At 42.0% G+C, this 25722-nt stretch overlaps 1 protein-coding gene across 1 annotated transcript in view; it reads left to right on the forward strand.

Annotated features, from left to right (window-relative positions):
• The window catches only part of LOC126473472 (E3 UFM1-protein ligase 1 homolog), a 56806-nt gene that overhangs the window by 18565 nt on the left and 12519 nt on the right, over window positions 1-25722 (forward strand). Inside the window, exons 8-10 of the mRNA XM_050100547.1 lie at window positions 6924-7070; window positions 9407-9618; window positions 22174-22471. Of these exons, the coding sequence (XP_049956504.1) occupies window positions 6924-7070; window positions 9407-9618; window positions 22174-22471 (657 nt within the window). The remainder of the gene's footprint in view (window positions 1-6923; window positions 7071-9406; window positions 9619-22173; window positions 22472-25722) is intronic.

A 25722-nucleotide genomic window follows, 5' to 3' on the forward strand; every position in this document is an offset into this window, starting at 1 on the left:
TTCTGGTGCTGAAACCTGGTAAAAACCTGCTGGATGTGGATGGCTATAGGCCCATCAGCCTCACCAACATTCTTTGTAAGCTTTTGGAACGTATGGTATGTCAGTGGTTGGGTCGGGTCCTGAAGTCACATGGCTTACTGTCTCCATGTCAGGGTGGCCTCTGCCAGGGTCGCTCTACCACTGATAATCTTGTGTCCCTTGAGTCTGCCATCGGAACAGCCTTTTCGAGATGGCAAAACCTGGTTGCCGTCTTTTTTGACTTACATAAAGCATACAACACGACCTGGTGATTTCATATCCTTGTCACATTGTATGAGTGGGGTCTCCGGGTCCCACTCCAGATTTTTATCCATAACTTCCTGTCGCTCCTGTGCTTCCCATAGTTCCATCCACATACAGGAGAATGGAGTCTCGCAGGGCTCTGTATTGAGTGTGTGTCTGTTTTTAGAGGCTATTAATGGTCTAGCAGCAGCTGTAGAACCGTCGGTCTTACCTTCTCTGTATACGGATGACTTCTGCATTTCATACTGCTGCTCCAGTACTGGTGTTACTCAGCGGTGCCTACAGGGAGCCATTCACAAGGTGCAGTGTAGGGCTCTAGCCCACAGCTTCCAGTTTTCAGCTGCAAAGTCGCGTGTCATGCACTTCTGTTGGCTTCATACCATTAATCTGGACCCAGAACTTTACTTTCATGACCATCCAGTCACAGTAGTGGAGACCAATCAATTCTTAAGACTGGTTTTCGACACTCAATTGACTTGGTGTCCTCATCTTTGTCAGCTTAAGCAGAAGTGCTGGCAGCACCTCAGTGCCCTCCATTGCCTGAGCAGCACCAATTGGGGTGCAGGTCGCTCTACCCTGCTGCAGCTTTACAGAGCCCGTGTCCAATCCTGAATTGACTATGGGAGTGTGGTTTATTGTTCGGCAGCACCCTCAGCGCTGCATTTACTTGACCCTGTGCATTTGTTGTTCTCCTGAGCATCTGAATTGCCGTCTCCTTTTCCCACCTGCGGCAGTCCATCTACCACATTGGCAGCCCAGGTCAGGGCTAACGATTGTGGTTGGTGTGCGGTCCCTTCTCTCCGAACTGGAGTCCTTCCCTTTACCACCTCGACTTGCGGTCCGTTCACGTATTCCTCTATGGTGTACACCTCAACTGCAGCTTTGCCTGGACCTTCTACGTGGCCCTAAGGACTCCGTTAACCCTGCGGCTCTCTGCTGTCACTTCCTCTCGATTCTTGACGTGTTTCGGGGCTCTGAAGTGGTTTACACTGATGGCTCAATGGCTGATTGTCGCATTGGCTTTGCCTACATTCACGGCGGCCATATTGAACAACATTTCTTACCTGATGGCTGCAGTGTATGCACTGCAGAGCTGGTGCCCATTTCTCGTGCACTACAGTGTCTCCTTTCATGCCCTGGGGAGTCTTTTCTTTTATGTACTGACTCCTTGAGCAGCCTGAAAATTATTGACCAGTGTTACCCTCATCATCCTTCAGTAGCATCCATCCAGGAGTCCATCTATGTCCTGGAATGGTCCAGTCATTCAGTGGTGTTCATCTGGACCCCTGGTCATGTCGGAATCCCAGGAAATGAACTTACTGACAGGCTGGCCAAACAGGCTACATGGAAACCACTTCTGGAGATCGGCATCCCTACAACTAACCTGCGTTCGTTATTACGCCACAGGATTTTTCAGCTTTGGGAGACGGAATGGCAAAATCTCAGTATACACAAAAAACTGCGAGCCATTATGGGGACCACGAATGTGTGGAAGTCCTCGATGAGGGCCTCTTGCAGGGACTCCATGGTTCTCTGCCGTTTCCGCATTGGCCATGACTGGGTGACCCATGGCTATCTCCTATGCTGTGAAGACCCACCTCACTGTCGGTATGGCGCCCGGTGGACAGTGGCACATATTCTTCTGCTCTGTCCTTCTTTGGATGCCCCGCAACTTCATGATCAGTTGCTGGACTCGTTATCATTGATTTCAGCAGACAACGCCTCATCGGCTGATTTGGTTTTATGTTTCATCTGTGAGAGTGGGTTTTATCATTCGGTATGTTTTAGCGCATGTCCTTCGTCCCTCTGTGACCTCCACCCTAGTGCTTTAATGCGTTGCAGGGTGGCTAGCTTTTCCTTTTTATTTTTGTGGTCAGCCAGCCACTGTAATCTGCTTCCTTGTTTTACTCTCTTCTGTTTCTTGTATCTCTCTGTTGTTTTCTTGTCTTCTTTTGTTCCTTTTAGTGTTTGTTGCCTTTCCTTCATTCTTGTAGTCTTTCCTTTCTTTCCGTTTTGTGTTATATATCTTGTCTCTTTTATTCTCACACTTGTGGCATTGTTTTATTAGGAACAAGGGACCGATGACCACGTAGTTTGGTCCCTTTCCCCCTCTTTTAAACCAACCAACCATCTGGACTGGAAGAGTTGCTTTTATTAAGTGATTTATATTGCTTCACTACTCCAACAATATCAATGTCTTAAGTTATTCATGTTGATAGCTCTTCTTGATTCAAATTCTGGAATATTTACTTCGTCATCTTTGGTGAAGGAATTTTGGAAAACTGTGTTTAGTAGCTTTGCTTTAGCAGTGCTTCATCGGTAGTATTTCTATTGGTATCACACAGAGAAGGCATTTGTCTTGCCACTAAGATAATTTACATTCAACTAGAATCTCTTTGTATTTTCTGCCAGGTTTTGGAGACAAAGTTTCATTGTGGAAACTGTTATAAGCATCTCACATTGAAATCCACACTAAATTTGGAGGTTCTGTAAAAGGTCACCAATTTTGAGGATTTGGTGTTCATTTAAATTTGGCATGCTTTTTACATTGTTTGTGCAGCAGTGTTCAGTCCTGTTTTGTTTACTATGTTGGATCACCTCCATTGTTAGTTTATTTATAATAAATCTCTCAGTTGCTATCGATACTCTTTCTTTGAATTCAAGCCACATCTGGTATACACTTACGTTGTTAATTTGAAATGAATGGAGATTCTCTCTCAGGAAAGTGTCACGCAAATTTTTATCTGCGTTTTTGAACGTATATTTTTTGTTTATTTTTGGAATATTTGGGAGTTACATTCCTGTGTTTGCTGATCCCTTCATCTGTTTTGATGTTCGTTATTACATCAGGATTATTTGTTGCTTAGAGGTCAAGTGTGTTTTCACAACTGTTTACTATTGGAGTGGGCTCATCAACTAATTGCTTGAAATAATTTTCAAAAAATGTGTTTAGCACAATTTCAGATGATGTTTTATGCATACCTTGCCCTTTTTCTCACATGATATACTGCAAACTATGGATGAAAGGCAACAAGCAGATTTCATATTTCTAGATTTCCGAAAAGCATTTGACACAGTGCCCCACTGAAGGCTGTTAATGAAGGTACAAACATAGGGAATACGTTCACAGATATGTGAGTGGCTCAAAGACTTCATAAGTAATAGAACCCATTATGTTGTCCTTGGTGATGAGTGTTCATCGGAGACCAGGGTATCATCAGGAGTGCCCCAGGGAAGTGTGATAGGCTCACTGTTGTTCTGTATATACATAATTAATTTGATGGACAGGGTAGCCAGCAATCTTCTGTTGTTTGATGATTATGCCGTCGTGTACAGTAATGTGTCAAAGATGAGTGACTGTAGGAAGATACAAGATGACTTGCACAAAATTTCCAGTTGGTGTGATGAAGGGCAGCTGGTTCTAAATGTGGAAAAATATAAATTAATGCAGATGAGTAGGAAGATCAAACCTGTAATGTTTGGATACAGTATAACAAGTGTCCTGCTTCACACAGTCAAGTTGTTTAAATATTTGGGCATAATGTGGCAAAGCAATGTGAGAATGGAACAAGCATGTGAGAACTGTGGTAGGGAAGTCGAATGGTTGACTTGAGTTTATTGGAAGAATTTTAGGAAAGAGTAATTCACTTGTAAAGTAGACTGCGTGTAAGACGCCAGTGCGACCTATTCTGCAATACTTCTCAAGGGTTTCATATTAGTACCAGGTTCGATTGAAGGAAGACATCGGAGCGATTCAGAGGCAGGCTGTTAGTTTTGTTACCAGTAGGTTTGAACACACGTAAGAGGTATGGAGAAGCTACGGGAACTCAAACGGGAATTCCTGGAGGGACGGCGATTTTCTTTTCGAGAAACACTGTTGAGAAAATTTAGAGAACCGGCATTTGAAGCTGACTGCCTAATGATTCTACTGTTGCCAACATACATTGCGCGTAAGAACCACGAAGATAAGAGAAATTAGGGCTCATACGAAGGCATATAGACAGTCATTTTTCCCTCACTCTGTTTGCAAATGGAACAGGAGAGGAAATGACTAGTATTTCTACAGGGTACCCTTGGCCATGCACCTTACAGTGGCTGGCAGAGTACCTAAGTAGATGTAGGTGTAGATACCTCCAGATTTAAACATGTACTTTCGCCAACATATTGAGCGTAAGTTGAAGTCACTACCAACTGTAATTGTATGAGTCGAGTACACATTTGAAATGAGACTCAAATTGTTTTTAACCTTTCTGCAACTGCATCATCTTCATTGGGAGTTTGTCGAAAGGACCCAATTATTTTTTTATTCCAGTTGCCAAGAATGACTTCTACCAATACTAACTTGCAAGAGCTGTCTACTTTAATTTCACTACAAGGCAAGCTACTTCTAACAGCAACAAACACACCACTGCCAACTGTATTTAGCCTATCCTTTCTGAACACCATTAGGCCCTTAGCTTAAATTTCGTCTGAACTTATCTTCGGTATTAGCCAGCTTTCACAGCCTATAACAGTTTGAGCATCAGTGCTTTCTATTAGCGCTTTGAGCTCTGGTACTTTTCCAACACAGCTACGTCAATTTAGTATTGTTATACCAATGGTTCCCAGATCTACATTCTTCCTGTGACTGACCTGAGCCCTTTGAGACTGATTCCGCGAGATGCTCTAACCTAAAAAACTGCCCAGTCCACTCCACACAGCCCCCACTACCAGTGTACCCACCTCATAAATCTAATGGAGTCCTGATCTGTTTAGCAGAACCTAAAACCCCACCACCCTGTGGTGCAAGTTGAGGAGTCTGTAGCCTATGCAGTTGCAGAACCATCTGAGCCTCTGATTCAGACCCTGCAGTGGGCTCTGTACCAGAGATCCGCAATCAGTCCTGTCGACTATGCTGCAAGTGCTGAGCTCTGCTTTCATCTCGCAAGCAGGACTGGCAGCCTGTACAACTTCTGATAGCTGCTTGAAACCAGAGAGTATCTCTTCTGACACAAAGTGACATGCATCATTGGTACCAGTGCGAGCTACCACTTGTAGTTGGCTCTTCATGGCATCCAGGAGGACCTGTTCCATGTCTGTATTGACTCCACCCCCCCCCCCCCTCCCTGCCCCTCCACAACAGCAGCCAAGTCCATAAGAGGCCCCATAATGCATCTAACATTGGAGCTGCTAACTACAATAATCATAACCTCAGTGGCTGCCCAGATCTTGTAGGCTGAGAGGTTTTCTCTGAAACAGGACAAGTGACTGCACCTGGCTGAGAGACACTGTCAGCCACTGATTACACCTGGAACCTCTTTGTCAGACTAACTGGGGAGGCCTTAGGTTCAGTCTTGCGGGAAGTATCTTGCAGACTGCAGACTGCCACACTTTGAGGTGACCTCCCACTCAACCACAGGCGAGGGGTCAACCTCAAAGCTGGCAGTATGTGGGCTGGCCACGGTGCAGGCCAATTGGTGGACTTTTGGGTCGTGCTGGATGTCCATTGGATCCCTATTGCTGGCCCACAACAGTGATGCCCATCCACTGCAGCCTCAAGCTATGAAATTGAAATGAACACAGCGTGGAGCTGAGAGCAAAGTCTCACAATTCGGCTCACATTTGTGGACAGCAGTCACAGTCCCTATCCATACACTATACAGACAGACAAAGGACTATCAGTATGCACTGTGGAACTCTACTATATACACTGATGAAAACACAATAAGTGTGTCTATTAAATTAGATTAACATGCAGTGACTCAAAAACTAAAGTACAAAAGTGTGCAGGTGATGATAATTCGCTCCTTATTAGGAACTTGTAATGTGTCACAAAATCAGTTTCTGACACAGATGAAAACATGACAACTGGGTCTATTAAATATTAAATTAGCACACAGAAATTCAAAAACTAAGCTAACAAAGCGCAAAGATGAAACTGTATAATTCACTCCTGGTTAGGAACCCGTAAAATTTCACAACAACGATTACTTCCCTGTTGCTGCTCTGTCTTGGCTGGCAGCTGCGGCCTGTCTGACTAGTGCCAACAAGTGGTCACCAGCTTCAAAACAAATAAACAAACAAACAGAAAAACAGCTGTTGACATATGCTACAAAACTCTACTAGACACTGACGAAAATGCAAAATGTGTGTCCAATAAATTAGATTAACATGCAGAGATTTAAAAACGAATCTACCAAAGCATACAGTTGAGCACAGATTTCTATAAACAATAACATTGTCAGCAATCTGAATGCGTTGCTGATTTTATCGTTTACCTGTACTAATGTACTTCAGTGGTACTATTGCACTTCCTACAGCACACCTGATGCTACTTTTATTTCTGTTGAACATAAGGTACTTCCTCATGTTCTCAAGCTGTATCACTAAATTGTTGAGTTGGTGTTTTGGGTGCCTTACCTAGTTCACTTCTGGATGGTCTCATGTTTCCAAACTTTTCCTATCTACTTCCATATTAAAGAAATTATAATTTTGAAAGTTACTGACTGTGTGACTAAAATTATATGCTTGTGTTCACTGCTTCTTGTTAGTAGAAATTTTATGTTAAGTGATTTTTAATATTCCTATATGTGTGTTAGGAAATGATTTTGTTTTTACAACTTACCATTAATTTTTATGTCTACTTTTTTCGGTACTTTCAGGCAGTATCTTCTGGTGCTTACATTGCAGCACAAATAGAAAACAAACTACCAAATAAGAAAGTGGCAGTGGAACAGGAGACTAAAGTTGACCGTCGTGAAGAAAGACGCAAGAAAGCTGCTGGAGGAAAAGGTGGGGGTGGTACACAGGTAGTGTTGGAATCTGCCCTTCTTGATTCTCTTCTGTGTTGTCTGTTTTCATTTTTACAAACCAGAAAATGTACTGTTGTCTTAAATCTCAAAAAGTTCTTCACCATTTTACTTCAAAATTTTACTTGACGCTCAAACATTTGAACAGACATATCCTATATATATATTTTTTTTTAAAAAATACAAAAATAGACAAGGACTTCTGGGGTTCGAACTGCTTGGGAACTGCTTCTACTCCACATAATTTTTCAGAATGTGTATAATGCTTGTATAAGGGTGTGTTTGACCATGCAAATCACTGTGCATAAAAAAAAATTACTAGCAGCAAAGACTAATGCAAAATCCTGATGTGTAAGTGGTCAGTGCTGTCCAGGGCAGCAGTCGAACATTTTCTGTATTCAGAAAGGCCCCTACAGGACCTGCAACATGCGGTCGTGCATTATCCTGCTGAAATGTAGGGTTTCGCAGGGATCGAGTGAAGGGTAGAGCCACGGGCCGTAACACATCTGAAAGGTAACATCCACTGTTCAAAGTGCCGTCAATGCGAACAAGAGGTGACCGAGACGTGTAACCAATGGCACCCCATACCATCACGCCGGGTGATATGGCAGTATGGTGATGACGAATACACGCTTCCAATGTGCGTTCACCGTGATGTCGCCAAACACGGATGCAACCATCATTATGCTGTAAACAGAACCTGGATTCATCCGAAAAAATGACGTTTTGCCATTCGAGCACCCAGGTTTGACGTTGAGTACACCATCGCAGGTGCTCCTGTCTGTGATGCAGCATCAAGGGTAACTGCAGCCACAGTCTCCGAGCTGATAGTCCATGCTGCTGCAAACGTCATCCAACTGTTCGTGCAGATTGTTGTTCTCATGCAAATGTCCCCATCTGATGACTCAGGGATCAAGACGTGACTGCACGATCAGTTACAGCCGTGCGGATAAGATGCTGTCATCTCGACTGCTAGTGATAAGACGCCGTTGGGATCCAGCATGGTGTTTCGTATTACCCTCCTGAACCCACCGATTCCATATTCTGCTAACAGTCGTTGGATCTCAACCAGCGTGAGCAGCAATATCACGATACGATAAACCACAATCGCGATAGGCTACAATCCGACCTTTATCAAAGTCGGAAACGTGATGGTATGCATTTCTCCTCCTTACACGAGGCATCACAACAACGTTTCACCAGGCAACGCTGGTCAACTGCTCTTTGTGTATGAGAAATCGGTTGGAAACTTTCCTCATGTCAGCACATTGTAGGTGTTGCCTCCGGCGCCAACATTGTGTGAATGCTCTGAAAAGCTAATCATTTGCATATCACAGCATCTTCTTCCTGTCGGTTAAATTTCGTGTCTGTAGCCCTTCATCTTCGTGGTGTAGCAATTTTAATGGCCAGTAGTGTATCACAACTTTAGCTGCCATTTAACAGGGCTGTTCATGGCCTTATGATGGTAGCCAAATTCACATTGGTCCTTTCAATGTCGTAGCATTAAGTAGTGCTTTAAATTCGTTAGTTCTTCCGTCTTTCTTGTCGTACTAAGAAATTCTCTTTGTCCCTGGAGGAATTTTCAGTTTTTACTGTGTAGCGGCGAATTTCTCCCTAAAGGTAGATACAGAACACATGTACAGTTATTACAACACATCAATGCCTGAAACCACTAGTTTGGTAATTGATCGTATTGCTGTTTCTAATAAATGCATCAAGTTCAACACTTACTATTTCCCACTAGACAAGCACCTCTCAAAAGTGATAATTATGTAAGAAAATGCAGTTCATTGTAGTTTCTTATTTTAATTTTATGGGAAATTGAAGTCAAGATTATCCTGAATCCATGCAGCTATGAACTTTATTCATCATCCCAAAGGAAATGCTGTGATTTTATATATATAATACAGGGAAACATTCCATGTGGGAAAAATATATCTAAAAACAAAGATGATGTGACTTACCAAACGAAAGTGCTGGCAGGTCGATAGGCACACAAACACAAACATACACACAAAATTCAAGCTTTCGCAACCAACGGTTGCTTCATCAGGAAAGAGGGAAGGAGAGGGAAAGTCAAAAGGATGTGGGTTTTAAGGGAGAGGGTAAGGAGTCATTCCAATCCTGGGAGCGGAAAGACCTTAGGGGGAAAAAAGGACAGGTATACACTCGCACACATACCCATATCCAACCACGCATACACCTATGAAGTAATGGTATTCCAATTCAAAAACATTGCTTAAATAGAGTATTCCACTTTTAAATCATGCAGTAAACTCCATATATTTTAAGCCTGGCTCAGCTTTAATCCCCTCTTCTTTCATTCTATTTTTCAGGGTCGTGAAACAAAAATGAAATCTCTGAAGAAGAAACCTCAGCGTGGTCATGTGCAGGATGAGGATTCAGATGAAGATGCTGGTCCAGTACCAACTAAGAAGCTTGAACTTCTTAGTATTTCAGACATTGAAGAAGTTTTAAGAAAGGAGAAGTCCTTACAAGATGATGAACTTGATGAACTGGTGTCTGAAATTGCAGCAACATTACATTCGTAAGTTGTCACTGTCAATCACGATTACTCTAGCATTTTCTTCTTCTCTTCCTATTTTCTTCTGGTGGTGCTACTCCTGTATTTCTTTTTTTCCTTTCCACCTTCCCTGCCTTCTTACCTCTTCGTATTCATTTCCTGTTCTCGTGTTGTTCATCTGCCTCTTGCTTCCTACTTTCATACCCTTTCCAGTTTGTGGTGAAAAGAGAAGACATAGATATTGGAGAAAATATTATCCCATTGCCATCTGAACTTGAAATATTATTAAAGTTATCTTTAGATTGTGGAGAATGTTTTTCAGGAAGCCTGATCTAAAAGGGCCACTTACAAAATGTGCAGTTATTCTCTGAAGTGTCCATAATCTTTGAATGAAAGGAAAGATCTACAGTTTTGTGGTCTCTGTTATTCTTGTAGTTGCATTTCAAGCATACTCAAACAAATTTGAGCCCTGTTATTGCTGACAAAATGTACAGTTATTCTCCAGACCGAACAATAATCTTTGAATAAGAGGAAAGATCTAAATTTTACTGGTCTCTATTAGTCTCATAGCTGCGATTCAAGCATAGTTAAATATCACTGACAAATCTGTTGTCTCTGCAGTTGTTAAGCCTAAAATCACATTGGACAAAAAATTCGTCACTCCCAGTAGACATTATGCTGATACAATGTGATACTGCCTCTCACACTGATAATTGCTCTAGTACTGCACGGTAGAATGTCTGCAATTCCTTCAGGTGAACCATATGCAGCTGAACACATTCATTGATAATCAGAACCAATAGGGCTACCAAATTGTGAGGATGTTGACTGCTTCATTTTAACTGCTGTTCCAGATAGACACAGGCACTTTCTGAATGATTAAGGATGGATTATTTAGGTAGCCAGCTGAGGTGCAGTAGGGTATTCGAGTGTGGAACAAACAGGAATGTATGCATGCAGCCCAGTGGACATGACTGACTCTTGAAAAATGGGAGTGTTCACAGCTTATTCATAATGAACCAGTAGGAAAAAGGGCAACTTATGGTTACTGAGGATGTTGAAGTAAACATCCTGATTCATGTTCTCAGCAACATGTATGTGAGAGCCCAAATCATGGTACAAAACCAACCCAAAAAAAATCTCAGAACCTCCTCGATCTTCAACTCTGCCTTCCACACTGTAGGTTAAATGCCACACTGCGCCACCAGTGCACCTAACATCTTGCATCTTCTGAAAAGAAGCAAAATCATGAGTCGTTGGACCACTGTTATAACGTCAAGTTTAACATATATTTCAGAACGACACAACACATATAAGTCACAAAGTAAGTTGACAAGCAAGACATGTGTACACGTTAGCATTCGAATGAGCTCTGAGTCCCAGTCTAGCGGCCACTGCTCGGCTGGCCGCTTAGGTGGCGCAGCTGCTGCATGGCTGGCAGACAGCGCCGCATGTAGAGGACGCGCGTAATTGCGCGGCGGCGCTTTGAACGATCGGCAAGTCACAACAAACACATTGTGTGCCTCCAGTCAGGTACTGTCCAGCTTCTGCATTGTTTGACTCTGAAAATGTGCAGCTTTGTGTATTGCTGCAAGAAATGACCTTCCCTTGGAAATGTTCACTCAGAAACTAGTCAAGGTGAACCCGCATTCAATGACGGCAGCAATTCCTGTCAGGTTGGAAACTGATTGTCGGTGACAAAGGTGTGACATTCATCCCTATTTCCTGTTGGTTGTGATATTTTTATTACTACTGTCCACATGCATCTTTAGATGGCAGAGAGTGATCGAACATTCCTTGTAGATGGAGCATGCGGCTTTTCACGGATGATGCTGTAGTATACAGAGAAGTTGCAGCATTAGAAAATTGTAGCGAAATGCAGGAAGATCTGCAGCGGATAGGCACTTGGTGCAGGGAGTGGCAACTGACCCTTAACATAGACAAATGTAATGTATTGGGAATACATAGAAAGAAGGATCCTTTATTGTATGATTATATGATAGCGGAACAAACACTGGTGGCAGTTACTTCTGTAAAATATCTGGGAGTATGCGTGCGGAACGATTTGAAGTGGAATGATCATATAAAATTAATTGTTGGTAAGGCGGGTACCAGGTTGAGATTCATTGGGAGAGTGCTTAGAAAATGTAGTCCATCAACAAAGGAGGTGGCTTACAAAACACTCGTTCGACCTATACTTGAGTATTGCTCATCAGTGTGGGATCCGTACCAGATCGGTTTGACGGAGGAGATAGAGAAGATCCAAAGAAGAGCGGTGCGTTTCGTCACAGGGTTATTTGGTAACCGTGATAGCGTTACGGAGATGTTTAATAAACTCAAGTGGCAGACTCTGCAAGAGAGGCGCTCTGCATCGCGGTGTAGCTTGCTCGCCAGGTTTCGAGAGGATGCGTTTCTGGATGAGGTATCGAATATATTGCTTCCCCCTACTTATACCTCCCGAGGAGATCACGAATGTAAAATTAGAGAGATTAGAGCGCGCACGGAGGCTTTCAGACAGTCGTTCTTCCCGCGAACCATACGCGACTGGAACAGGAAAGGGAGGTAATGACAGTGGCACGTAAAGTACCCTCCGCCACACACCGTTGGGTGGCTTGCGGATTATAAATGTAGATGTAGATGTAGATGTAGATGTAGATGTTGATGTTGATACACCAACAAACTGAGCAACATCATTCACAGTATGGTCATGCGCGTGCCCAAATGTGACAGTTCCTTTCTGTCATTCTGTTACATCACCATATGAGCCCATTTTACTGCACTGGTTGCATACAATGGATCTGCGTGCGCAACCCCCCCCCCCCCCCCCCCCCCCCCACACACACACACGCACACACACTCTCACACCACACACACACCACTGTACTGACATACACTGAAGAGCCAAAGAAACTGGTACACCTGCTTAATACTGTGCAGAGCCCCCACAAGCGTACGGAAGTGCCGCAACATGACGTGGCATGGACTTGACAAATGTCTGAAGTAATGCTGGAAGGAATTGACATGATGAGTCGTGCAGGGCTGTCCATAAATCCGTAAGAGTATGAGGGGGTGGAGATCTCTTCTGAACAGCACATTTTAAGGCATCCCAGGTATGCTCAGTGATGTTCATGTCTGAGGGGTTTGGTGGCCAGAGGAGTGCTTAAACTGAGAAGGACGTTCCTAGAACCACTCTGTAGCAATTCTGGACGTGTGGGTGTCGCATTGTCCTGCTGGAATTGCCCAAGTCTGTTGGAATGAACAATGGACATAAATGGATTCAGATCATCAGACAGGATGCTTACATACGTGTCACCTGTCAAGAGTCATATCTAGACATATCAGGGGTCCCATATCGCTCCAACTGCACATGCCCCACAGCTTTACAGAGCCTCCACCAACTTGAATAGTCCCCTGCTGACATGCAGGGTCCATGGATTCAAGAGGTTGTCTCCATACCCGTACACGTCCATCCACTCGATACAATTTGAAATGAGACTCGTCTGACTGGGCAACATGTTTCCAGTCATCAGCAGTCCAATGTTAATGTTGATGGGCCTTGGTGAGGCATACAGCTTGCGTTGTGCAGTCATCAAGGGTACAAGAGTGGGCTTCGGCTCCCATATCGATGTTGTTTCGTTGAACGTTTCACATGCTGACACCTGTTGGTGGCCCAGCATTGTAATCTGCAGCAGTTTGCGGAAGGGTTGCACTTTTCACATTGAATGATTCTCTTCAGTTATTGTTGATCCCACTCTGGAAGGATCTTTTTCCGGCGGCAGCAATGTTGGAGATTGGATGTTTTACTGGATTCGTGATATTCACGGTACACTTGTGAAATGGTTGTATGGGAAAATCCCCACTTCATCTCTACCTCGGAGGTGCTGTGTCCCATCATTCATGTACTGACTATAACACCACGTTCAAACTCACATAAATCTTAATAACCTGCCATTGTAGCAGCAGTAACCAATCTAACAACTGCGCCAAATAACTGTTGTGTTATAGAGGCATTGCCGACCACAGTGCCATCTACTGCCTGTTTACATATCATTGTATTTGAATACACATGTCTATACCAGTGTCTTTGGTGCTTTAGTGTATATCTATGGTGAAGAATTGGTATCAGCTCTACAAGGTGTGGCTAGAAAAAAACCGGACTAGTACTGGTGAAACAATAAAACGAATGCAATAAGGCTGAAAGTCGCGTGGCCTGTCACGTGACTCTCGCTCCGCCTACTGCTCGAGTTTCATCTGCCTCCTGCACTCAGTCTGCCCGTGGCGTCTGTTTTAAGTAGTTGATGTTTTGTCTGTGCGTCGGAAAATGTTGAGTGTACAGAAAGAACAGCGTGTTAACATCAAATTTTGTTTCAAACTATGAAAATCTGCAAGTGAAACGTTTGTAATGTTACAACAAGTGTACGGCGATGATTGTTTATCGTGAACACAAGTGTTTGAGTGTTTTAAACGATTTAAAGATGGCCGCGAAGACACCAGTGTTGACACTCGCACTGGCAGACCATTGTCAGCAAAAACTGATGCAAACATTGAAAAAATCGGTAAACTTGTTCGACAAGATCGCCGTTTAACAATCAGAGCAGTGTCTGAGTTAACAGGTGTTGACAAGGAACAAGTTTACCGATTATTTCAATGTTTGCATCAGTTTTTGCTGACAATGGTCTGCCAGTCCGAGTGTCATCACTGGTGTCTTCGCGGCCATCTTTAAATCGTTTAAACCACTCAAACACTTGTGTTCGCGATAAACAATCATCGCCGTACACTTGTTGTAACATTACAAACGTTTCACTTGCAGATTTTCCTAGTTTGAAACAAAATTTGATGTTAACACGCTGTTCTTTCTGTACACTCAACATTTTCCGACGCACAGACAAAACGTCAACTACTTAAAACAGACGCCACGGGCAGACTGAGTGCAGGAGGCAGATGAAACTCGAGCAGTAGGCGGAGCGAGAGTCACGTGACAGGCCACGCGACTTTCAGCCTTATTGCATTCGTTTTATTGTTTCACCAGTACTAGTCCGGTTTTTTTCTAGCCACACCTTGTACACCATTTACAGTGACATTCTACTGTGGCCGATGACCTCTTTTAAAGTATGACTAATATTTTGTCCAGTGACTTTATATGGGAGACCACACAGATGAGTCATAGTTTTTCCTATATTTAGTTATAGAAGATACACTTTGTAGAAAAGTGTTAAACTGGAATAGTTCCATTGGGAATTTGCCATGCTATAAAGTAAAGAATGGTTTTTTGAACTATTAAGGGAGACACAGCAAATTCATATGCTACCAAGTAATTTAAAATATTCCAGATGTTCCAGAGGAAAAATCTTCTGATACAAATAAAAATAATTATCTTTTTGTAAAAATAACTAATTTTTTGTTTTTTGATGAGTGGTCTTGCATGGACACATTAGAATTTCATCTCTGGGGTGTGAAGCAGTGGATGAACTGAGAGAAAAAACATTGGTGATGAATAAGCACACAGTAGGAAAGGGTATGAAATTAGGGAAGGATCCTTTCATTATAAAATGAAAATTCCAAGACAGAAATAACTGGCAAAAAAGTTGGAGAAATTCAGTCACTCACTCACAGATGTACCTCGTGTGGCACATAGGCACACAGAAAGGTCAGATAATCATAATCAGAGCTTAGATTTTATTCTTCCCATACAACGTCAGTTTTCTGCAAGCCACTTAACAGTGTGTACCACTACTATTTCCCTCTTACCTTTGAATTTGTGAATGGAGTATGTGAAGAACTGCCAATAAGCCTCCATATAGCTCAGTTTTCTGTTACTTTCCTTCATGGTAATCTTGTGTGGTGTTGCTTGACTCATCCTGAAACATATATTACCAGATTTTTAACAGAGCACCTATCCAGAATAAACTATACTTTTTTGTGATCTGCCACTGGAGTTGGACAAGCAGTGTCATAATGCTCTTGTGTGTAGTAAACAAACCCCTGGCAAAATGTACAGCTCTCCCTTGGATCAACTCTTTATCTCCTCTATTAATCCTACTAGATACAGATACCAGACTGATGGGCAATACTCGAAAGTTGGTTGAGTCAGTTGTGTTCTTAGTGTGCTGTTCTGCACTAGCATCTGTGGGCCATAGCAACACTAACTGTTAATGAATATTAACATGGACATGTGGATGTAAGAGATGTAACAGAAAGGAATATAGTGTGTTAGTGGGGGTAAGATTTATGGTACCAAGAGGGTTAGGGAAGCGCCAGGAGGCAGGAGGAGAGTCGTATGTCTGTGGGTGGCAGTGGGGAAACTTCAGATTGAGAGGATATCAGTCACCAAACTGCAGGGGCTGAATGAAGAAATGGGAAAATGGAGTAAAATGTTTAGGACATAAATTTATTGAGATCAGGAATGGATAATTAAAAGGATCTGTTGACAGTTAGGGCAAGAGAGTGGAAAGGGTTGGGTTGGGAATAAATATAAGTAAATGTTGTAAATCTGCTTTTTCCACCACACTAATCAGATACTAATAAATTACAGTAAATAAAACATCCTGACACTTCTTGAATGAAGAAGATAAAAATACTTCTAGAGTTGGCAATTAAAGTACTCTGGAAATTTACTGATTATCTTAAACATTTATAATGATGTGCACATAAGAAGGCAGCTGGTGGGGCAGAGCACAGTAGCCAAGGAGCAGTGTACCATATGACACTTCAGTCAATAGTGTCATCCTCCCATGTCTGCCTGTAACGTGCATAGAGGTCCATATAGATCATTTAGTGTGGATTTTCATCTTAGTTTAGGTATGGAAGGTTACTTAGCCAGTGTATTGTTCATGATGGGTGGCATAAAGCAAATACAAAAAGTATTTAGTTAAGAAGTGACAGCAGTAGTTTTCTAAGATGTAAATGCTGCTAAGGAGAGTCAGGAGCATAAACAGTGGTATGGTGTAGCACTCATTACAGCATAGCCAGTTACCAGGGTAGGCAACAGTAGGAGCATGAGGTGTGGGACAGAGACACACAGCACACTGGTGATTCTCTCTCTCTCTCTCTCTCTCTCTCTCTCTCTGCAAAGAATCTATTGCACTGCTGCATTCTTATGAGCACTTCACTACAATGCTGGAAAGCATTGTAACTTTGTCATGCTGGGAATTTCTCTTAATATGAACCGCTTTCATTGCCCACACATGCTGTTGGTGCACGCACAGCAGGCGAAATGTAGTGAAGTGGAGAATGGATTCTGCACTGCATTAGGAGTATAGAAATGTCTGTGTTCAAGCCAAATGTCAATGTCCATGGTTTCAGCAAGTTTCAAAAGGTTGCTGTAAATTAGTCCACAGGAGAGCACATGATACATATCAGCTGGCGTAGACAAGTGTGGCCGAGATGGTCTGCGACAGTCCTAAAAATGCTGCTGCTGTTTACCCAGGTGACTTGGCACCGACAGACGTATCACTCTGTGCCATGCTTAATGACATCACCAGATGTATGCCTAATTGTTGAAGTGTTTCAGGTTGTTGTGGCCTGCATGGTGGTTGTTATACTTCACTTCATGCACCAAGCCTTAAATAAATTGCCACATGAACACTCCTTTTATATACAATGAATGTTGCTTACTGAACATTTGGTTGCTGTTAAATATTATTAACTTTGTTCAGACTTCCTCCTTACAGACTGCAGATAAAACAGCTGAAAATTAATTTGTCATTCTCTTTCACTCCTTGACATAAATAAGAAGTGAGATTCAATTCACCTTCTTATATTATCTTCAAAATTACAACTTAATACATGATATATGGGGACAGCTACCAATTCATATACTGCCTCTCCGTGCTATGTATATAACAGAGCTCTTATTCAACTTCAGTTGCAATACATTCATTGTCTTTGACATTTCACGTTCTTAGGTTTCATGGAGCTCCTTTTTCCCCACTGCCCTTTCCATGGAACTCTTATCTCCATCTCAGTAGGTAGGGTCGTGTGACTACTACCCCCTTCCATACAGTCACTGGATTGTTAGCTGTGGTATCAGCACCTACGATTTAAAGCACCTCCCAACAGTGGGGTGCTAACCACTTATTGACTACTGTCACTAACATCTTTTCTCTGACGTTTGTATTTAAGAACGTGATACTCCTCATTCAAGGAGTTGGATGTATCACTACATTGTATTGATTGATGCATCATATCTACAGTCAGTGGACAAGAACAGTTCTCAGAATGTAAAGAAACAAAGTTAATTTCCTGCCAGTAAACATAGATTCCTTTATAGTGTTGGTGACCATGGCTCAAGGCTGAAATAAGAAACAATAATTGGCTGATGGTCGAATTACAACAATAACAAAAATTTTCTGACTAAATACTCAGATCACAAAATAGCTCTTGGCAGAAGGCCAATTCTAATAGAACAACATGAATATCGCCACTAACTAGTCTGTCAGAAAGTCGATATGGAAAATTACTTAAACCAGCCTGAATTTGGCTGTCAACATAGAGCAGAAAATAAACAAGTATATCAGTTATATTTTCTGGAGTTTGATATAATCATTTGCAGTCAGTGTCCACAACAAGTGAGAGTTTCAGAGATTATTACAGCCAAAATCAACAACCAGTATGATTTACAGATCCAGACTTGTGATACAACTTCGTAGGCCACACATGGACTGGTGGTAATGGTCTGGAGTGTAGTGGTTGCTCCAGGGGGAAGAATCAGCAGTGTAACGGCAGTGGACTGTGATGCGTCTTCCTGGATGCACTGGAGTAAGCCCCTAATTGTGGATGAATGATTACTCTCAGCTCTTACTCAGTGAAGACTGCCTCCTGTGGTGTGTGTGCAACCTTGAGTGGGGCTACCTTTGGCAGAAAACTGTGTGCACTAGTTTGTCCCATGTCTGTGTTCAGTATACTAGTCTGTGTATGTTGCGAGCTCTAGGGGCATATCTGATGTCTCCTGGTGGCTAGTGGTGTGACCTGGACTCTGCTTGGTGGCCAGCAGGCTAGCCCATACTCATTTCGGGACCCACCTGAAAGATATATTCCACAGGTGACTGATGTGTGTACCCACTTGGCTGAGATATATTATACCTTTTGCCCCCCCCCCCCCCCCCCAATAGCAAAGATAAAGCACAGCACATGTCAACCTCCAATGGGGCTGTCAAGATCAACAGTGGTTCTGGTGGCACTGAAAGGATGGGGTGCATTTCCATCTCTGTAGGTGGAGCATTGGCCAGCACTGCAGAGGAAGTGGAAGATCATTCTGAGGGCAACTGGATTTGGCCATGCTACAATGAAGGTGCCACATCTGTGAACAAAGGAGGTGGGGAGGTAGAGGGACCTGAATAGCCCCCATGGCAAGATGATTGGTATGTTTTCGAAACACCGTGCTGGTGAAGAGTGTGACTTAAATTATCAATAGCCCCAGCAAGCAAGAGACACAACTGGGGCCCCCATTGCCCAAGTCCATTAAGAAAAGCCAGAGCCCACACTGGGCTGTGGACAGGAAAATGGTACTGCCTTTGTTGCTCACTGGGAGGATTTTGGTGTGCCGGAAGCAGTACGGAAGCCAGATAACGATGTAAGTGCTCTTATAGACACTCAGTTGGAGATGAACCATGTTGCAGAGCAGATCAGTAAAAAGCCAAAAAGAGGGGCAATGCTACTTTGACAGGATGGTGAACAGTCAGCTTAGACATTTGTGTCTTAAATATGCAAATGGGATGTTCGGCCAGGTCATTAGAGGCTGGATGGAATGGAGCTCTACGAATAAGCTCAATACCATTTTTTGCGAAGAAGGTGGTGAACTCCGCATATGAAAATTGTGAACAGTTATGCATCGCGGGTAGGCCCTCAGTAAAAAAAAAGTTGCAAGAAAGGATGTGGAAAGTTTCATGATCAGAAGTATTTGCTATTCGAGAGGCATATGGGAAACCTGTATCAGTGTTCACTGGGATCAACTGTGTATGAACTAATAAGGAGCTCTCAAAATCAAAGTGGATACAGGATTGCATGTCCAACATCTCCAACCAGGAAAAAAACCTTCGGTGTGTTGCTGCTTGCTTGGTTTGACAAGTATGACAAGCCGTAACCATAGTGGTGATGTCTCCATCCGTGCATCGCCGATAGATGTGCTGTCACCCCAACCATATAGTTAGAAACTCTCCCCAAAGTCCTACGTGAAGAAGGTTGGACTCGTTTCTGTTGAATGGGGAGTATGACAACCCAGGTTCACTTGTTGTCTCCATGAAAGAGGATGACCCCACTGAGAACTGAGAGTTCATGATGTTGATATGCTTCTACCTCTGGATGCTGGAGCTGTTTCTGGTTGGCCAGCCACCATACCTGTGTTCGGTGTAGTATCTCATGCAGAACTGGATCTTCTAACTTGTGTTGAGTGATGAGAATAGCATCCAGCTCAATCTACTGCCTGTCGAATCTCTGAAGCAAATGCCACGAAGTGGTTCCTTCGTCTTCAGAATCAGTCACAAGGACTTAAGACCGGGGAGTATGGTGGGTGGTACAATACTTCCCTGTCCCATCGACCGAACAGAGCAGCCACAGCTTGCACTGTATGCACCCGTGCATTGTCATGCAAAATGATGGGGGGGTTGCACAGGTGATTCTCCAAAAACAAACAGTGATACTGTGCATTGACGGTCTGCCGGGGAGGAATGTAATGCATTAGGATTACACCATCACAGTTGTACACGAGAATCACCTTAACTTTAGACCGCTCCATTTGCACCATCAACAGAACAGGCTTTGCTAACGGTACAATACGCCTTCCACGTCATTGGGAACAGGTTCTGCACAATGCTGGGGACTACTGAAGGACAGTAACAGGTGCAAACGTGTAACTCTTTTGTATTGGTTGTGAATAAATAGTTGCCACTAATTAAGTTCCAACCCTCATATGTTAATTTAAACCTTTAACTCTTTCTATTTTTGTGGTTGCGCTACTTAAGTGATGTTCCTATTGGCTGTCTACATCACGTGTCATATGCTCTGAATGTCTGCTGTCATTGGTTGGCGAGAACACATGATGTGAACTATGATCGGCTAACAAAAGGACATAGCAATCTCGACGTCAGTGCTTCGGAAACTAACATGGTGCAGGTTGTATTTATACTTTCATAATAAGAAAATATGGAGTGTACGTATTGTTGCCGCATCCAAGATATTTTTGAAACACATTATTTAACATAGAGAAAGTGTATTTGCATCCAGTAAAAAGCATATTTTAACCAGGAAATCCAGGAACAATCCAGGATTTTTTTTTCTTGGCCTTGTATACATACTGCCTTCTTGTGTGACTGCAGGGGCCGTGTGCTCATTGAGTTCCTTGGGTGTGGAACCACAATCAATTTGCTGTGCTATGAAGACACTTTGCAGAAAGTGCAACAGACTATGAAGTCATAATGCCCAGGTATGCTGTCGGATGGACTTACTTTGTTGCGTGATAATGCCCGGCCCACACTGACAATCGGATGAAGCCTACGCTTCAGTGATTTGGTTGGGAAACATTGCAACATCCTCCGTACAGCCCAGATGCTTAACCATGTGATTTTCACATCTTTGGCTGCTTGGATAGCAGTTGCAGTTAGATGAGGAAGTACAAGAGTGGGTGCAGTTGTGGATCCCTTAACGACTGACCTCCTTCACCAAAGCAGGAATTGATTATCTCATCTCCCAGTGGGATAAACATCCTAATGCGTGTGGTGATTACTTTTGAATCAAACTATTCCGTGGTTGTATTGAGGTGGGTGTTCAGTTTTCATTTGACTGCTGGTTGTACGTAGATTGAATGGACAACAGAACATCACTTTGCAGGAAAGTGGCATTGTGTAAGAATATAGAAGCAATGTTGAGGACAGAAACAAGCTAAACATTCTTAAAGAAAATAGTTTTATGGCAAAAGTTACTTGTCTGGAATTGAACAAGAAGTTAGTGAGATATTATAGTTGAAAAGGTAAAGAAAAGAGCTCATAAAGAGGTGTTCATAAACTTCTTAGTATATTGTATCACAACAAGATATTTATAATTAAGGCAAATGAGAGCAGATGACATCCAGGTTAATGAACTGGGGTACTGAAAGAGTAGTAGAGCATGTTAATTACAGAAAATGACAGGAATTGAAGCAAGCAATACATGTTTTCAAAATTTTAATTACTCAAATTTGGTATGGATAACATGGCACAAAATGGAAAGAACTGGAGAATTGTTTGATTCCAGTCATATGATTGATTACTGACGGAAGAAGAAAATAAAAATGTTAGAGAAAGTTGAGTTTATTTCAGTATATATATTTTATACGGCTCCATATAAGTTTCTTTTTGTAAGCAAGTTTGTAGTGTGTATGTAACAAAATAGTCAAATACATCCTGCCAGCAGGCTATTGCCTTATCATAATTTTATGTACAATGTTTGATATTTGAACATTTATGTAGTGTCTTGACTTAAATTTGTCCTCCAGCAAGAGTTTACATGTTCATGATGCATCTGATGTCTGTTACTGTAAAGAAATGTCTTAAATTTGAAGATTGGTTCCTTAAAACAGCAAATTATTAAATTGCTATTGTTCTACAGTACCTTAAACAACCAAGCTGAAGCAGCAGCCCAGAAAATATTTGAAAGCAGCATGGCTTCTACTGCACAGAATCGTCGAAAAACCCATAGTGAATTACAGGAGAAACTGAACAATCTATTGATCGATGTACGATTATTTGAAAAAGGGCTCCGCTCTTTTAGTGACAAAGATTTACAGCAACAATTAACAAAATATCTCTTGAAGAGTCTATGCACTGACATAGTTACTGATCTTTTTACATATGTTGCACAGGAAAATATGCTTCAGTGTGACTTAACAAAGGAGCTAACAGCAGAGGTAATTTCTTGTTCTTCTTTTTATAGCACTGCTATTGCTAATAATAATAATAATAATAATAATAATAATAATAATAATAATAATTCGTTAGTCAGCCATGTAATGATCATGATAGCTTACAACCATTACGACAACTGTTCTTATTTTTGTGCGCTCTCTCTCTCGCTCTCTCTCTCTCGCGCGCTCTCTCTCTCTCTCTCTCTCTCTCTCTCTCTCTCTCTCTAATCTTCTTATAGCCACACTCAGAAAGTTCTGTAGAAGGCCTATAGAACTTCTAAAACTGTTTCAGTTTTGTGCATCTTATTGTATACCCAAATGTTTATATGTCATGGCATTGTTGTTTTGGTTTTGAATCACAGATGGTGGTGACACATTTTGTTAATTTAGAGTAATTCGTTCTTTGTATGATCATACAAACAAACTCTGGTTTTACAATTTGTGTCAATTTTTTTCTACTTTGTAATATATTTTTGGTATGGATTTTTTAAAGTGTAGATTTCATCTCTGTAATTTGGACCCAGTATGTTGTGTAAGATCATTGTCTCTTTTCATTTTAATTCAGATATTAAACATAAGACACTCTACTGCACGTACTGACATATATGTAATGAAAGTCATGTCTTTTGGAAATCTATTTTCATTTATTTGTGCCTCACTTTCAGTTTAATATTGTTATTAAAATTATTTTAAACTTTTCCTTCCTTGCGTCACACTAGTTAACCTTCTAGTGATTTTTCTTTATTTTACACCCTTCCTTAACTACTTTGTGAGACAGATTAGGGCTAGTACTTAGAAAATAATTTAAGAATGAAGGAGGCCACACACCTTATAGCAGAAGTGATGAGTTGTTGATAGGCACATACAAAAGAGAACGTAAGTGCGCTTGCCAGGATTGCATTTTGGTAGGTGGACTAGGGTGGGATGGGGATTGTGTTGCACGAGATGGGTTAAGGGAGAAAAATCGGGGAGAAGCGTTACAGATGAGTAGCTAGTGGCTCAAAGAGAGGCAAAAGGTTTGCTGGCTAGGAAAACAGGAAGGAGTGGCAAATGGACAGCTAGGCATGTGATAATGTGTACCGGAGCCAGCGAGATGTCGAGATGTGGTGCATAGTTAAGATGATATGGAGGAGTGGCTTTAACATAGTGATGGGACCGAGGGGGGACTGTTGGGTAGAGGATATGAGAATAGTGAGTTAGCAGAGATTGAGGCCAGGAGGGTTTCGAGAGTGAAGGATGTGTTGTAAGGGTAACTGCCATCTGTGTAGTTCAGAAAAGCTGGTGCTGGAGGGAAGGCTCCAAACAGCATGGGCTGTAAAGCATCCATTGAACTCAAAACATGTTGTGCTCAGGAGTCTGTTATGCCACTGTGAGGTCAACTTTGTTCTTGGCCAAGATTTGATGGTGGCCTTTCATCCTGGTGAACAGCTAGATGGTTGTTGTGCTGGTACAAACAGATGTGCATTGATTGCAGCAGAGTTGGCACAGTAGAGGAAATCAGTATAAAGGTAGGGTTCCTACAAAAGCAATACAGTGTTTGAACCATTCTCGTGTCAAATTTATTATGAAAGTAGTAGATGCATATAAGACATAAACAGTCATGATGGAACTACATAGTTTCTTTCATAACATGAGTAATAAAATAAGACATTTGCATTTCCTGGATGGAAACTGATATAAAGGCACTCACTGTCCTGTTGTGTAAATGCATTGTTAGTACTTTGCCTAACCTCTGTTCTTCCTAAATACCTCAAAAAATTCTCTTTGGCATTGATTGTGTTAGGGTTTGTACTTCTTGTAGTGCAGGTGCTGCCCACTCTTCTCGTATCGGTCATTTCAGCTCACATACGGTCTCAAATTGCGTTCCATTGTGATAAACATGCCTCGAGAGTGTTCCCCAAACATTTCCCAATGGTGTTTAAATCCAGGTCGCATGCAGGCAAGGACAAGAGATTGATATCATTGCCTCCAATCCATTCTTGGTTGTGCAGGAATCTGCACAGATGCATTTCCATGTTGAAACTAGACTTTTGTCCCATAGGTCGTCATACATTCTAATCCATTCTGTCTCTAGCATCTCAATGTACATATTTGATTTCATTCTAGTGTGCACCGAAACAATGTGCTGCAATTTATCTTTCGTGCAGAATGCTGCCTAAATCATAACACTTCCACCACTAAAATTTCTGCTCATTCTTTCCTGCTGATCTGTTCTCAGATCATGTCAGTCATATTTAAATCCATCCAGACCACCTAAATTAAGCCTCTTCTCATCATTGAAGATCACTTTATCCCATTCTGGAGTCCATGACGTGTGGTTTTCAGCAAGTTCCAAGCTAGCCTGTTTATGTTCAGGTGTTAGAACATATTTCTGCAGTCATTTCTTGAATGCAAGGTGTTTTGCCATTTGAAAAAATATGTAATTCAGATTTGGCAGTTCCTGGTAACTGTAAATCAGCAACAAGTTGAGATGAATGATGGTTTGTGGCCCTTGCTTTGTACTGAAGTAATCGTATTGATGCCTCTGATAATTTTCTACTTTGTCCATGATTTCCATTTTGTCCATATCATGTGCTGAATATAGTGAAATAATAAATTGCTGCACTTGAATGCTTCAACTTCTTGGTGATTTGACAATTGGAGTGTCCCATTTCCTTGTACACTTCAATTTTTGCTTTTTCGTCGCACGATAAATGTTTGCCGCATGGCTATGTCACATTCGTGGTTTATGTACACAATATGCATTGTCACTAATGGTATCTCTCTTCTATTGGCAGGAAAGGCATGTACGCACACAGTAACACCACACGGGGCCAACTGCCTTTATGTCGAGTTTCATCCTCTACCAACTTAATCACTGATATTTTGTTATATACTGTGCTACTGACATCGAATGTGATACCATTTGACTGCATTTGTCAGTATATTGGATCTCATACTACTGCATGTACACTGTGCAACTATGCCAACTGACAATAGTAGTTTTCCTATAAATATCTTTCACTTTATACTGATTTCCACTACTGTATATAACATTGCTACTTTCACAGGTGGCACTGTCTTTGATGGAATAGTATAAACCTGTGACAGGACTTGCGTAGGAAGTGCTGGGTAGATGAATCAGGCAAGTCTTCTACAGACATATGACATTTGTGGCAAGAGGTTGGGAGTGGGAGTGGCAAAGGGATAGACCAGGATGTTGCGCAGGTTTGGCGGATGATGGAATGCCACTTTAGGAATGGTGGGAAAGATGT

Source organism: Schistocerca serialis, chromosome 4, assembly GCF_023864345.2.
Source record: "Schistocerca serialis cubense isolate TAMUIC-IGC-003099 chromosome 4, iqSchSeri2.2, whole genome shotgun sequence".
Taxonomy (NCBI): Eukaryota; Metazoa; Arthropoda; class Insecta; order Orthoptera; family Acrididae; genus Schistocerca; species Schistocerca serialis.